Source organism: Phaethon aethereus (assembly GCF_964289735.1).
Source record: "Phaethon aethereus genome assembly, chromosome: 17".
Classification (NCBI taxonomy): domain Eukaryota; kingdom Metazoa; phylum Chordata; class Aves; order Phaethontiformes; family Phaethontidae; genus Phaethon; species Phaethon aethereus.
Genome location: NC_138593.1, coordinates 5,706,466 through 5,722,854, shown reverse-complemented (window position 1 = coordinate 5,722,854; position 16,389 = coordinate 5,706,466). Strand labels below are relative to the sequence as shown.

The 16,389-nt window shown below is 38.2% G+C and overlaps 1 protein-coding gene across 1 annotated transcript in view; it reads left to right on the top strand.

The window, feature by feature from the left end:
- Window positions 1-454: 454 nt before the first annotated feature.
- Window positions 455-16,389, top strand: part of TMEM132D (transmembrane protein 132D) — a gene marked incomplete at both ends in the record, with an annotated part of 259,935 nt that continues 244,000 nt past the window's right edge. Inside the window, one exon of the mRNA XM_082007930.1 lies at window positions 455-533. Within this exon, the coding sequence (XP_081864056.1) occupies window positions 455-533 (79 nt within the window). The remainder of the gene's footprint in view (window positions 534-16,389) is intronic.

Genomic DNA, 16,389 nt, shown 5'->3' with positions numbered 1-16,389 from the left:
CCGGGAAGCGGATGTGCTTTTCCACCGGGACGCGGTGACTGGCGTTGCGAAGCGCGGGCAGGCGGGTCTCCGCCCGCGGAGGCGGGGGTACGCTGCGCGGAGCCCCGCGGCCCCTGCCCAGCGCGCCTGCCCTTGCCGGCCCGGGAGTGCTGTGGGGCAGGGGCTGCTTGCCTGCCTCAGGCCCCTGAGGCTCGGACTGAAGTTCTAACCAGAAGTGTTTCCTATTTATTTATTGGGTGGAGAGGGTTCTTCTTTCACAGCATCATCTGCTTTGAAGAAAGGAGGGAGGAAAAGGGAGGGTAAAAGCTAAAGAATTAAGTCCTCTCTCTGAAGGAAATGCCTTTTGCGCTCTCCAGATGATTTTTTCTGAAAATGCAACCTCTTCAGCTGACAGATTTTTATTTTGACTACAAAGTGTGTGAAACTGAGCCCTAACTTCTCCACAAACCCTAGGATGTGCACTTCTGGGATTAGCAATATGGGGCATCTGTTATCACCTCTCCTCTTGAGCCTGGTAGCAGTTTTTCCTAAAGGTAAGGCTCAGCCTCTTCTGTCCATTTCACTGCATCGTGTTTCTTGTGTACTTTACATACGCAGGCTCTGTCTGCTCTCTCTGTAACGCCTTGAACGTTGATACCCACAATCCACGACTGAAAGACTTGAGGGAAGTCATGTGCTAGTCAAAAACAAAGATACTGTGATGGGAAATCCTGAGTGGCAGGATTTTTTCTTGGTCGACTATGACAGTCTACCCACTTACTGAGGCATTTGTTACCTGCCTATTGTACTTTTGATGATGTAGTAGATGCTGGCGATGGGCTTAGCTGGTAACTCGGCTCTGGATTGCGAAGGGTTTGTTATCTGGAAATTTGAAATCTTCAGAGGTACAAGCTATTTGAGTTAGCTGCTCCACCGTTATCGTCTATGTAATTTTTCAAATTAAAAGTCCCGTGTCTCAGACTGGCTCCACCAGAGTATTAGGTGCTTCCTGAAACGTTTAAGTGCTTAGAGAGCCTGAAACAGGTGTCTGATGTTCTGCAGGCTGAATAGGTTTGGATGTCCTGACTGCATGACTTCAGGTGCCTCTGATATCTTTTTGCTGCCCTCAAGCGTGTTTACAGTAAGAATTGGAAAACCATAATATAGACGATGCACACATTGTTGTGTGCATTTAAATGCTCCTTTGAGCTTAAAGTTTTAATCGATGGCCTCAGCCAAAAGGTGAATGCATTTTTGCAATACTTCATTTAGATGATTCTGAGCATTCCTGTGGCATATAAATTAGGAGAAATACACATTTCTGCTGAGAAGACATGATGTATGAACAGCTATATTTTGGCAGGAAAACAATTAAAGTTCCCACGTGGTTAGTCTTCAGAGAGGAATGCACACGCATCTAATTTATGGTTTTGCAAACATACTGATAAAGAGTTCTGCTTGCAAACATCACTATTTAAAAAAGGTATTAGTTATTCTTAACACCTTTTTACATTTCTGGTATTTTTCATTTTTCTTAAGTGAGTTATTTTTACTAATTACTTTGTATCCAGAACTGAACTTACTGACTGAAGGCAAAATACACACCTGTGTATTTCTGTGTCAGTTCCCTGTATCAAATCCACTTCTCCTTTTTTTCCTTAGAACAGGTTAAGAAAGGAAGGAATGCAATTATAAGTCTCCTCAAATGTTACCTAAATGCAGTGCCTACATAAGTAGTTTTAAAGTTGCCATTGGAAATGCATTAGCAGCAGGGATTGGAAGTCTGAGTCTTCTCAAAAGATTGCTTCATTCACATTACACACCAGTAGCTTTTGATTTCCCAGCTAAGTTGTAAATTATGCATTTTATTACAAGCAATACCAGTACTTTGGATAGGCTAACAATGCAGTAAGAATATTAACTTTTTCATCTCCTATCTTTTGGTGTGTTTCGGTTTGCAGCCTGAACACTGCATTAACATAGTGTTTGACTGAGATTACAGTTTATTCCGAGACTGGAGTTTAAGTGGCATTTCAGTCCTAGAGTACAGTGTTTGCTTTATTGCTAGCTCAGTAATTATAACACTCATATAGGATTTTATTCTTAAATGTTACTTACATCTCCTTTGAAAGATAAACATAGGCAGAAAGATTAGACTTGGAAAGGAGATCTCTTAGGTGGAAAAGAAATGCTGTAAAAACGGACGAGTGAGATTTTTCTATGTATTGTGATTGTGAAGTCTCATTAAATCTGATATGCCTGGAAACCAGGTGTGCAAGATCCTGTTAGAGTTACTGGTATTGTCTGTGCTATTTATTTAGCTCTTCAGATATCCAGTATACTACTGTGTGATTGCTGGGACTCTGCTGTTTAATAACACAGATATCTATCTTTAATGTAATTGTCTATTTCCATACTTGGTTACAGGCTCCATCTGTACTACTATGCCTTAGTACACTCTGAAAAGACCAGAGCTTTCCAGAGATTTGCGCTATAAACTTCACAATGTAAAAGGCTGATTCTCCCCCTGCTCTGTAAGACAATGAAAACAAGAAAAAAAAATCAGACTTGATTACTACTACAGGACATGTTTGTTTGATGCTTTTCTGTTGCTAATATTTATTACATGATGACAAAGTTTTCCTAAAGAGATACAAAATCTTTTAACATGCAACAGCAATCAGCTGTCTATTGTGTATAGGTCTGTTGCCGATTACTCAGAACCATGGCAACGCACTTTTTTACTGCACAGTTTCCAAATCTTTCAGGTAATAATGTTGAAGGCTTGAGAGCACTATTGTGGTTTTGCTTTGCTTTTGTCTTGTAAATGCAGAAAATAGTGCTAGTTTGAGAAATGAAATATTTTTTTCAATAGTGAGCTTTGTGTTCTTACCAGAACAGTTTGTCACTGATGATATAATCCATGTATTTTAATTGTCAGTCTAATTATATGTGTATGTACATATATATATGGGCAAAGGGCAGAGATTATAAGGCTACATAACTGTAGTTATGGGGGCAGTTGCATTTCACAGCTTTGTCTTCAACTAGGAGTTTTCTTGAGTCAGTCCTAGGGAGCCAATGCTTACCCTCAGCCAGCTGAGCATTTTGCTATTTGGTATGAACTATGAAAAAAACTCTTCAGAAATCTTCAATTAAAAAATAACCAAGTCCAGCTGACATTATTGTGCCTGTTGTATTAGTCTGTGTTTTCATTAATGTGCGTGTTTTGTTCCCTTGTTTAAGGGGGAAGCCTCTAATTAGCTTCACTGGAGTAGAATAAAAACTTTAATACGTTACTTGAACACCAGGTTCCATGCTTGGCTTAAGTCTATAATGAACTGAGCATCTCCTGTAAGATGCTAAACAATTTTAGGATGTATATTGTGAGACCTAAGATTGAGGAGCCTTTTATATTATGAATGTTTGTTGTCAGATAAAAAAACTGATTTAATTAATTTCAGATTTTGGGTCTAAGTTGACAGTAACAAACCAAGTGAATGTTTTAGTGACCTTTTCTTCCTGTGTTCTCTGAGCATTCCCTGTTGTTCTCTGTCATCCTGGGCCGAAATCTTCCCACAAGCCGCTTTCTAATGAGATATCAGGTCACATAGCTGCTGTTTTGATTTTCTTTTTCGCTCAGGTTTTATAAACATGGAGGCTTGGCAACTGTATTAGGCAGGATTCCCTTGTATACCCCTAAGAGTGTTCCCCATGGGCTGGAGATGGGGGTAGTACCTTTGCAGTGATGCCAATCTCCTATTACAGGAAAGTGTATGTGTGGGGAAATCTCCCAAAACCCACACTGTCAAACATTTAGTTTTGGCTACATTATAGGATAGAAGTATCTGGATATTTGGATTTAAATTGCCTCTCTTTCCTTTGGAATTATCCATGCTACGGTATTCTTTGGACCCTCTGGATTTCAACTGAATCTTATGCTGTAGATTTTTTTTGTCTCACTGTGGACAAACTCTATCTTTGGCTTTCTTTATGCAATTTTATTGATTCCATGATGGTACTTAGTATCAGAATATGTCGTTCTGTCCACAGTAATTGCTGAAATACTTCACTGGTGTTTTCAGTGAATTATATCTTTGTGAATTGTAGTTGTACAGGAAGCCACTTTCCTTCGCTTCAATCTCACTGGCTACGGTGGGGTAATGGTGTACAAAGGACTACACAGCTGAGCCTGTTAGTTATGCTCCATCTTCCAGAAAGCTGTCTGCCATTTCTGAAGATCTTTATATGCAGATCTTCCACTGACATTGAAAGGCACTGTGGACTTAATAGAAATAGAAATATGGAAAATGAAAAGCTGAGGAGTGCAACAACCTGTGTTTCAGCGCTACTTTGGAGATCATTACTCTGGAACACTGGTAGTAAATTAGTAATGGAAAATAGTGCTGTGCATGGGGTTAAAATTGAAGATTATTTTATCTGATTTAAGATATATAATCTTTCTGCCCTTCCTTCTTGGTGGTGACTGGGCAGGAGTTCAGGCTGAATTTCAGTTCATGTTGACAGATTTTGATTGTGATGATGAGGGACACATTCTTTTTCTCAAAGTAACAGTGCTGACATTACTTGTGGGCAGACTCATCATAGGCACCTGTTGCTCTAGCTGTGCAGTTGATATGTATAGAAAATTTACTGCATGCTGATTTCAGGTGAGTACTACTTAGATGAGCATGAAGTACAGGTGTGGTCAGTAGGTGTTTTTCTTGTAAGCTTTGTCTATGTGCAGAAACACAAAAAGTTTTCTTAAAAACCCAAAACAAAGGAAATGTTTTTAGATTAACATATAAGCTGTTCCCATAAAACCAAAGTTTTTGTACTTTGTCCCAGCTGCGTTGAACTTGCAGTTGTTTGAGACATTACACAAGGGCAGGGGGAGCTGAGTTGCACTTTCTTGCTCTTCTTGTGTTTCTTGCCACAGTGTACTTCTGGGAGAAGGCCCATTCTGATTTCTTTTCTTTCAGTGAAAATAATAAATTCAGACTAAACTAAAAAATTTTACAGCTAGACCCATGTTTTATTTGTCAGCTGCAATACTGGCTTAATGTGATTTGGTTTCTAGTATATCCCTGTAATGTTCTCATTTTTTACTTCTGTCTTTTCTTTTATTAGTTCCATAGGACTGGCGGGCTCTGTGACACCAGCCAATGTTTTAGGTATTAATAAAAGCAGCTTTATTCAATAAAGATCAGTTTTATTTAATATAAGAGAGAATCAAAAGATAATCTGATTTTTCATGCTGTATTCACATTAAATCAACCTCCTGAGGTGGTTGTGGATGCGAAGTCTAATGGCAGTCTATCATGGGTCCTAGGATACATAAACATAACTCCAGACAGATTGGTTGCAGAGAAGCTGAAGAAGCAGCTGATATTTATCACAGGTTTGGTTTATAAAGTGTTACATTAAATTACTTGATTTTTACCAATCTTCGTAATATTGCCTGCTGCATTATTAATGGCAGTTCAACATGAAGTGGATTTTAAATTGTTCAGAGACGTTTAGATAACACTAATTATTATGAGCAGATTCTAAGTACATATTTGAGAATGTTAGGCTATTTCACCTTCCTCCATGGGGGGAAAATTAACTGTAGAATGAGGATTGGCTTCTTCATATCCTTGATTTCTTCCTTTATTGAATAGATGTCATTCCAGCGTAAGGTGTTAGTCTGATGGCCCCACAGAGCTAATGGATTGTAAGCCTTCATCCTCCGAAGAGGTACGGCCTGTGTAGTATCTATGCAAGCTTCCACTTTCTACTTTAGTAGTGCGACTTAAACTTGACCTAGAGGATGATATAACTTCCAGCTCTGTGATACAGGATATTGTATCCTTCTATTGATCCGCAGTGGGTGTGATCAAGAGCCCATTACAGTCGGTATATATGGGGTTTCATTGGTTTTAGTAGGCTTTAATTCAGAGTGTAGACAGAGTTTTCTGGAGCGGTATTTTTCAGCCTGTGGCCCACACACCAGTGGTGATTCATAGAACATCTGAGCAGTGCTGTGAAACCAGTGCCAGAAACCTTATGCATGCAAGCTGGAAAAAAAACAAAGGGAGGAAATAGAAGTAACAAGGATGCTTTCAGAGTGCATCCCAATTTGTGTTTGGGTGTAAACAAAGACCTTTATGACAATACTGTGTAAGATGGTCTGGATTTCTTTCAAGAAGTTAGATGGCTCTTGTCCTTAAAAGGGTTGAGAAAAGCCATTATAGTGAGACTAACTGTAGTAATTTTAAGTGTATCTCTGAACTGTTTGGTATTGCTTCAGTACTTCAGACACAATCACTGATGTTGTGAGTGTTTCTAATCCACTGCAGCATAGATTCACTTAAATCAACATTGAGTAGTGATTCAGTGAAGCAATGTAGGAGTAGTCTGCCAGTCACTTAACTGCATCTGCACTGTAGGGTCAATTAACTTCCTAAAAGGCTTCCGCTGTACTCACAGAGGATGTTTGTTTGTTCTTACACCCTCAGTCTTGTGTTTTTTAATTAAGGTTTCCAGAAAGGTTTCTGGATGGAGTTTTCTGTGTTGCAGACAATTGTCTTCCCATAAGTTGCTCAGCAAAATGCATTTATTTTTGTTTCTTGTACAGACTATGTAGAAATGGTTGGTAGTGGATGCATCTCTACTGATGTCGCATTTCCCCAAATGTACAGATTTGAAGATGTTTTCCCTCCTCCTGTAGACACTTCACCTTCTCACAGGCCCATCTAGCTCTGTTTTTAAAGCTACTTTGAATGGATTTGGTTTGTTTAGTTATTTGGGTTTTTATTTGTAAATAAAGACTTTGTCACAATACTGTGTAAGATGGTTTGGATAAGGTGTTCCAGAAATTTGCTATGGTAATGGTTTTTCCAGCCTTAATTTATTCAATACCACTTATATACTCATTTGCTTTTCTGCTAATGGTGTCTTTTAATCTTAATAGCTGCCTTTCTCCTTGGTGGAATGTATTGGGCCTCATTAGTTTGCTGTTTTGCAGCTAGAGCAAGCAAAATAAGACCACAAGTAAAAATTACCATGTAGACTGTGAAAGGTGTGAAGGGAGAAGGATATTAAATAACATAGATCCTATAAAAAGAGCAAAATAATCAGTTAGCTAGTTATGTAGAAAAAAGTGGCAGTGGTAATAATAATGAGCATGCCAAGCAGAAGTGTGGAAAGGTGTCAACACACTCCTTGTTCTTGGTGTATACAACTTTACAAGATAGACTAAGAAGCAACAGAAGAACTGTCCTCTCTGTCTGAACAAGGATCCTCTACAGCATGCCTTTTGATCTATTTGCTTTCAAGATAGGCCAACTGCTGAGCAGGCAGTCTGCAGACCTCTTGCTGAGGAACAAGGCAGATGTCCAGGTATTCACACAGATGAAGCTGCATGTCTTGCATGCTAAAAAAAAAATCCTCCTAATCAGAGTTTAATCTAGTGCTAAATGGTCTCAGAACCTGGAATTTTGTTGGCCCTCAACATCACTCACTCACTTTTAAATGCATGCTTTTTATGACTTCAGTATGCATTATGTAAATTCGTTGTCCAAGAGGAGGAATCCAAAGTTGTCAGAGATAACTAGCCAATACTGTATTTAAATATTAAACCAACCCATAATACAAGAAAGGAAATAATACCACTTAACCTTCAATCCACTCATATATCAAAGATCCTGGATTAGCACATAATCATGTCCTCCATTTTCTGCGGAGCCATGGTGACTCGTTCCATTTGTCTTCAAGAAGTGGAAACAGTGGTGATTTGCACATGCCTACAGTTTGAAATATCTGTATTTATCCTTCAGAGTTTTACATCTCTGTCTTACTGTAATCAGTCTTGCTTGGTTAATTTTAATTTGGTAGTACCTGTTGGGTAGCTAGGTTTCTTGTTTATGCATGGCAAATTGCTACATTTAACTTCCTACATTGCTTTTAGCAATATGGGGTGTGTTGTCAGGTTTTCCTGGTATGAAGGAGGTCTTGATGTTTTAGTGGATTGTGTTTTGTGCTATTGTTGAAGGAAGTATTCAGCTCTGACAAAACATGTAAAAACACCATATATCAGCAGTTACTGTACTGTCATCTTTAGCACGTTTTCAGAAATAAAAACAGGCTCTAGTTTGCTCAGGTTCACAAACCTGTAGCTCTTGAGCTGAAGGAGGGTATCTTTGTGTGGCCAACAATATGGGACTTGAGGCAGAATCGAGTAATCTGGACTCAGCCCAGTGGAGGAAGGAGGCGCATACACGCTGTGTAAGTTTATTACTGCACTTTGTTACTCTGTAAGCAGCATATGATGAATACTTTCAGAGTTTTCCTAATCTGTCCTATTTACTCTAATTTTCACTGTGTCTATTCTGTTTAAAATCTGTTTAACTCAGATCATAGGATCTATTTAACTCAGGTGCTTTTTAGGTGTTAAGTTCACTTACAGAGTTAGGCTCATAAGAAAACACTAGAAAAACTTGGCCTACCTTCTGTAGAAGAGAATGGAAATGGAATATATGCAGGAGGGGTGTCTCAATCTACCAGTGTGCTAGTGCATATCTGATGTATGACTAATTGAAATTTGTCATCTTCTAGTGACAAAGCCGCTATTTCCAGATGTCTCTAATGAGTTTCTTTGTACCCCTTAAATCTTGCTGAAATGCCAACTGCTCAGCAATCCTGTAAATCAGGATGTGAAAAGATGGCAATCCAAAGTTTAGTGGACACTTTTAAAATCTTATTTTAGTCTTTCTGAGTTGTGATATCCTTCTTAATGGCAAAGAATTCACCTTCAGTGAACAGCAATAAAAGCATTGTATTGCTTTTTCAAGCTTGATATGATGCTCTCCATAGATTCCCCCCCCCCCCCTTGTTTACTTAGGGTTTATCAGTTAAGGTTCTCTTATTCCATATCCTTTTCCATATTACTGGGCAAACAGTTGTAAGGCTATCATGACTTCAGCTGTGTTCTCCCCTCTCCTTTGTGGTTGACTGTGTCCCCTGCAGCAGTTGTCTGATAAGAGATGATTTCTTGCATACTGAACACTTGTGCACAGTAGGATTCTGTTATATACTTCTGACTCTTTGACACCATCTGCCCAGTAAAGTGGTTTTAATGGGTTTCCACTGAGCCAGCCTGTACTACAGCCCTGACAGCATGCTCTGTATTTTTTAAAATAAACAAAATCTCTTCAGAAAAGCTATCCATGAACATTGGCTTCTCCAACAAAATTGAGGATTACATACTGTTTGATATTTTGTGGAGGCAGAAATAGCTCTATTTGATAGACTTTAAAATAGGAAAATGACTGATGGCTTGGGATGGTCTTCTGATAGTACTAGTTTATTTTTTTAAATGACCTTATAAAGCATTATTTCCTGTCCCATTTTTTTAGTCAGGTATTATTATCCTTTTACAGAAATGCAATCATTTTACCTTGTTAGAGTTCTCTTCTTTATGGAACCTGGGGAATGTAGTGGTTCACAATGGTGATTTAGGAGTTAGGGTACCCACTGGCTTTCTGTAACCTTTGGAAAATCACTTCAGTTCTCTGTTTTCCCTTTCCCTTTTAAACTGCCTTGTCTACTCAGAATATAAGTTGTTCAGAGCAGGACCTGTTTTACTTGCTGTTCATATAGCATCTGCCCCTCTTCTCAGATGAGAATGTACATTTACCACATTAAAATAACTACTAGTATCTACGTTAGAAATTGGAAATGGACATTATGATTGTCCTGATTGCTGGAAAACATGAACTCCTCAGAGGCCTGTAAGAGTAGAAAAGAACAGTAGGGTAGGGGGAAAAAAAAATGAAAGCATCTGTGTGATTAAAAAAATTCTAAGAGCTTAAGTAGATCTCATCCCATGATGTTACAGTTAATAAGCTATCTAAACCTTTTCAGACAGTAACATGATAAAAGGAACATAAAAATCTTCTTATAAAAAGATGTCATAAAGATGTTTTTATATTTCTTTCTCTTATAATCCATGTTACTAAACTACTGAAGAAACCCCACAGATTTTGAATGTATTAATAATGTAACGAACGACTTAAAATGAAAAAATAGGTTTTTTGGCAGATGGTACAGATCTTAGAAGTATTTAATTCCTTTTCTGCCCCTTGAAGTCTTTGGGGTTTATGTTAAGCTCCTTCACGTTAGTAAGTTGCAAACATGGTGAGTAGCAAGGGTGACGAGATGGACTGGTGAAAGAGACTGTTGGCTAGTCTCATGATGGGACATGGAAGCTGAAACAGTCAAAATAAATGGGTGGTTCTGAACTTCTGAGCTGATGTGATAAGAGCACGGAGAATCAGGCATAATCCTATTCTTTAGTCTTTTTTTCTAAATTGCATGGAGTTTGACCTCCAGCTGAGATGAAGGTTTCCATCTGAAGCGTGGGTTTCTTTTGTCTTCTCTGTGCTGTATACAGTACTAGTCCTGGTTTGTAGATCTGTGTAGGGAGGCAGTACAAGATATTTGAACCTCTATTTCTAGCTGGCCATTTACTCAAGAATAACTGTTGCTGAGGTCCCCAAGAAAAACAATCTTCTGGGCTACTGTGGCATTTTGAATTAATAGACCACGAGGCTAAGGCAGCTTTTCAATATATTCTGGGATGTTGCAAAGCCTTCTTCTAAAAGAACTATTTGCAACAGTCATTAGCTTTGGAACCTTTGTGCAATAAAGATATTTAGCATTTTTAACCTGTGGAATATGCACATGGTGGTACTATTGGCAAGATCCCTTCTTTGCAGCTGAAGAAACAAGACTGTTCCATCATCGTTTAATAAATGGTCAACAGCAGACCTGTGCATATGAAGTTTTCAAAATATGTGAATCTTTGCTCTTTGCGGGTTTTCTTATATTTTCTGGCACGTTTGGTTGAAAGCTTGTGGACCATCTTAGCAATACTGCATCCAAGTGCAGGTTCCCTTTAGGTTCTTATGTTTGCATCCTTGTAGATTTCTTTGGACTTGCTGTTTTTTGAAATCAGCCTGCTTCTCGAGGTCCAGAATTCAGACTGAATTTAATGGATCCAATTTCAGGTTAGAAAAAATATAAAGTAAGTATCACTATGAATTCCCTTGAGAATTGAAATGGTGTTTCCTAAATGCTATCCAGCAGGTTGATATTTTGAGTGGTATCTCGGTGCTCCTTTCTCTTTACTTTTGTTAATGCTTCATTTGTGTAACGATGAAATGCTAACTAAGATAAATGCCTAAGATCTGTGATCCTTACACAGTTGTTTTCTGCTGTTACCTTTTTTCCCTTTGTCCTATCATAACTTTGGATATTGCTGTAAGTGTTCCCTGCTGTTTCTGCTGCAGTAATTTAAAATATATATATTGGCATCAGCCACGTCTTTTCTTGCCTTTTTATTCAGACTCTTTATCTGAGTAGCAGTAGATCACAGTAATGGTACAATAATCACTGTTGAAGCATTTATTTGTTTGTTTTCTTTCTATTTCTATGCAGTCATATGCTCCTTTCATCTATTCCTATCAGAATTATGCATGTGGTTTGGATAAGAGCCTGCAAAAAGAGAAATGCTTTTAAGTGGAGAATACTATATATAGCAGACCTTTGTTACAGTATTTATAGTCTTGATGTTTAGAATGTCTTTGTATGCTTTATAGGTTCTCATCAAATAATCAAATTGCATCAATAATAATAGAAAGGATGGTTCATGAAGAGATTCTTTTCAACTGTTCTCTTTTCAGCAGCTTCAGAAAAGAACGATGAATTTGGCAGCATATTTGCAGTGCTAACAAATCTGGGCTTTGTCAGTCTAAATCAGGAACAGTGAATTAAATACTGAAGATCCCTCACAGAGATGTCCTGATAGTAACTGCCTTTAGGTGCAGGGGGGAGCATTACAGACCTCGGATGATTTTACCTGTTGCAGTAGGTCATAGGATAATCTCTCAGATAATTAGCTCTGTCAAACCATAAGTCTTTATGGCCTACAACTTCTATCGGGAAGGTTGTTGGGAGACAGTGAAGATCAAAGGATGAAGAAAAATTCCCCCCAAAAATGCAAAGAGAGCACTGCAGGATGTTACTTGGTGTAACAGAACTTTTCAAGTTTTCAGTTCATACCGAGAAGTGCTAAAACCCATCATTTTTTTTTCTAATAAGTACATTCTCATTTGTGTTTTCAACCTGAGAATAGCCATCGTAGTCTTCATATCTGTGGTGACACTGTGCCATTCCCTCAGCTTCTTGGTATGGTCTTTGACTTGTTGCAGATGTTTTCTGCCAGTTTGATCAATTTGTCAGAGAAACTACACATTCTCACACTTGTTTTATCTTCTTCTGAGAGACAGGCACTATCAAAATCTAATCTGGAGCCTATGGAATTATTGTAGCAGTTTCAGTTACGTTTTATGTTTTCTTGATACCTGTCCTAGGAATAGCTGATCTATTGTATTTGTCCTGGTCTAAATCTGACTGGTCCTTTGCAAATGTTGCTTTCGGGTACCTCTTCATTTTCTTGTTCAATAAAATAAATGTTTCTCTCAGAAAACCTCCATACTTCTTGCACTTTCTCTTGCCTCCTTAATTATAGGTCACTGCCATTACTGTTTTCCTTCCAATTGCAAGTCCAAGTCTTGTTTTTAGCACTGAGATGAACAAAAGGAATCGTGGAGGAAAGCAGACTATATAAGCTTAGATTTTGAGATGACATTGAACTTGTAGCACTGACCCGTAGGAGTTATCAGAAAATAATTGGGAATCTAGGCTGGGAGCCCAGAAAATTAAGATAGACTTTTGCTTGTTTTCCTAATAATCTCATGTGAAATCGTATGTATGTTGTTTCACCCACCTGAAATGAAAACTAAAATAACTAAAGTTACTTCTTTATATTCAGTTGAAAATAACTCCTTTTGTTTTTGCAGTAAAGTATTTTCTCATTCATGCAAGCTTCTTAATTCTCACTTCTTTTTCCAGTAGTAAAGGGTTTTTCCTCAGCATTCTTGCCTTTTGCATACTGGAAGCTCTCACACTTTGCAAATGCCCTTAGTGTCCTTCCTTGACCTACTGGCAAAAGATGATATTGAAAAGTTTCTTGTTTCCTTCTCAATTGAAGTAGAATGCGCAGCTCTTGCAATAGAACTTGCCTTCTGCCCTGGACAAGTAATCGTCAAATGTGCTGGTAACAGAGAAATAATGCATTATGTGGTACTATAGACACCATGCAACTTAAGAGAAAGAAATAATGAAATGACATAGTATTTCATATTGCAATGACAGCTGTTCTAAGTGCTGTGAAAACAGCAAGGAACAATAAGTCTTTTGGAGTCAAGGTCTAGATTTTCAGGAGAAATGTGCAGAATTTTTATAATTTGGCTGTAGAAAACAGTTATGACAGACCTTTACTGGAAATTAAAAAAATTTATTTTACAGGCATAGTGCTAGCACAGTAGTTGAACAGTGGTGTTGAATTTTTGTTCATTTGAATATAGACTGTGAGCTGTAAGCAGTCAGAAGATAATTTGTAATGATTCTTTGCTAGGCTGAATCTGATCTGAAAATGAGCCTAGATGGTATGCCTCCTTAGTAGTCTAAGTCACCCCCAGTTGGGGCTGCTGCAGTCTCTCTTTCTTGTTTGGCATGGGCATTTATGCAGAGAGCTGACTGATCCAGCTAAAAACTAATCATTTTTTTCTCATTTATAGAGAAAAAGGTCAGGATTTTTTTGCAGACACCAGCTCCAACGATACTGCGGTTGCATATTGAGGTGGTTCAGCTCCCTGATCTGATGGAAAACTAGCCCACCAAAAAGAAAAGCTTTCCAACAGCTATAGGACTGTGAATAATCTCACCCTGAGGCCACACGCTCACTAGACCTGAGATGGAAAAGCATGCCTCGGTAGCCTGCAGTTACGCTTTCTTTTTGTAATATCAGACTGTACCTCCAGTAATCTGTTACTAGGCTCTTTCATTTTCATTCCCTTGTAGAAAAAATCATAATTATGGAAATCAGTTGTTCTTCAAGCTTGTGTAGTGGTATAGAAACCAGTCAAAATGGAAAAAAGCTTGACACTGATCACTTGATATAACTGCCATTTTCATCTGAGAAGCCTTACTAAAGTAACATCCCATTCCCTCTACAAAACAGCAACACTTTTTTTTGTAAAAGTGTAGTAGTAATATTTAATGATGATCAAGGTAAAGCCATGCAAGTTCAACAAAGATATGATCACTTTATATAACACATACTTCAGTCCCAGTTCTCCCTCAGTAAGTTACTTTTCATGGCTTGGTTGAAATTTCTGAAGGGGAGGGAAAGCCTCCCACTGTTGTTGAGAATGTGGTGCTCACTATACTTTATACTTTTGGATTCAGCTAGAATGCTTCAACCTAAACTGGACACTACTTACCTGTATGCTGAGTATTTCGAGTGAGTTGAAAGATTTTGGAAACTTCTTTATATTCTTAATCCAGCCAAACTAGTTTTGAGTAGCTGAATTCTGTAGCAGTGATGATAGTCTGCGGTATGGTAATAAAGACGTAAGACACAGGAGGTTTCAGGAATAAATCTGGATATTATTTCCTTTCCCCAGTCATGTAGCTATGGTCATTTTCAGCTATCACCAATGGCTGCTGTTGCAACTGCTTCCAAAAAGCTGAGCACCCCCCTTTCATAATCATGGGTCTGGGCCAGCCTAGCATTTTCTCGTTGGCTTTCAGTTCTGTACTAAGCGTTACAGACTACTGTTCTATGAGATCACTCACGTCTGCCTATCACGCAAGCAGTTCCCAGTTCTTAGTCGCTTGTTTTTTTTCTTTCCTTATGAACTAGTGCTGTGACTAAATTGGTAAGTCTTAATGGCTCATCATTTCTTGTGTAGGCTTCCTGTTTCCGATCCCTGTTTTCCACTATCAGAATGTACATACTAGTAGACAAATGCCATCTGGGCATTGTAAATCTGTCACAAGTACCGCTGCTATTAGTTTGTGTGTATCAAGATGCAAAGACTCTTACAAATGGTTACTAATCTGCATCAGAGTTACAATTTCTTAAAAATTATGTCCATCTTGGTTCTTAAGGTGTCCAACTTTTAGATCAAAGTCTGTAAGCTCACAGGAGTGTTTTATTTTGTTACAGTGGAATGGTTAGACCAGCATGGGGGCAAATGGCTGTTTGAGTCATGGACCAATTTCTAATTATGCCTGTGTGCTTCCTTAATGGAATTCCAATAAATGATTGTGTTGTGTGAAAGAAGTGGTATTATATTTATTTCTAAATTCTTCTTAAGATGTCAGCACGTAGCCCTGAGGATGTGAAAGAAAGTTAGATCTGGGAAGCCTCCCTGACTGCTCTGAATTAGTCTGAACCTATTGGAAATGAAAGGTTCAGAGAGCACAGATGGAATAGATTGAAGTAGCGGTTTTGAGTGAATTGAAAGGGCAAGTTTACTGGCTAATCATGCTCTCTATGGGCAACAAGATACCCAATAGATTGAAATTGTCAGACATTGTGAAGTCCTCGAAAGAACTGCTTGAGGCTCTTTGCTTTCCAATCCTGGCTTATGGTAGCTGCCACCTTTTCAATTCAAACCTCTTTTGTTTCTACATTATTAAAATAAAACGTGGAAGCATATAATATTTCATGAATGTGCGAGGCATGAATTGTTCTTATCTTGGTTGATTTTTTTCTTTCTTTTAAGATAACAAAATAGCATGAATAAATCCATTTAAAGATTATATTTTTTCACTCTATAGATGAAGGCTAGATAAGCACCAAAATGAGTGGAGAGATTTTCAGTCATTAACGTGTGCTTTCTTGGAAGTCCATCCAGAAATGTCACAGAGGGAAGTGGGAATGCTTCATTCTTGTGTACCCTCCCACACTAATTGAGGGAGCACAGTGCTACAATATCTAGGCCCTATCTCTTTTGAAAAGTTTAGTACAGCTCCCAGCTCAGTGGATAGAATCTTGGCTGGAGTTAAGGATGCTGATCTGGTATTAAGAACTGTTAGTACTACAACCAAGATGGTGAAGAGGTGTCTTAAATTTTGGCTTTAATTTGCTTCATTTAGAGAAGGGATTGATCTCATACTTAGCAGACAATTCTATTTACGCAGGTCTTTGTCTCAAAGCTAAGAAAGAAGTGCAGCCTCTGTTTTGTTATTTTATTGTGTTTTTCTCTTCAGACTGATCTTTAAGAAATGCAGTAAGCTGTTAAGTTTATATAAACCACCTTCTGATACAAATGTTAAATGCCTGAAAATAGAAGACAAAACCAGGCAGTACAGTAGAATGCCAATATACAAAACCCCCAGAATAATTTGAAATTATACTACTGTTTTCATTGTAGCATACTTCTATTTCTAATTCAGAATTTCTGTTCCACTGTATATATTAAATTTCACTCTATCTTCTGCTGGCAGAATTTC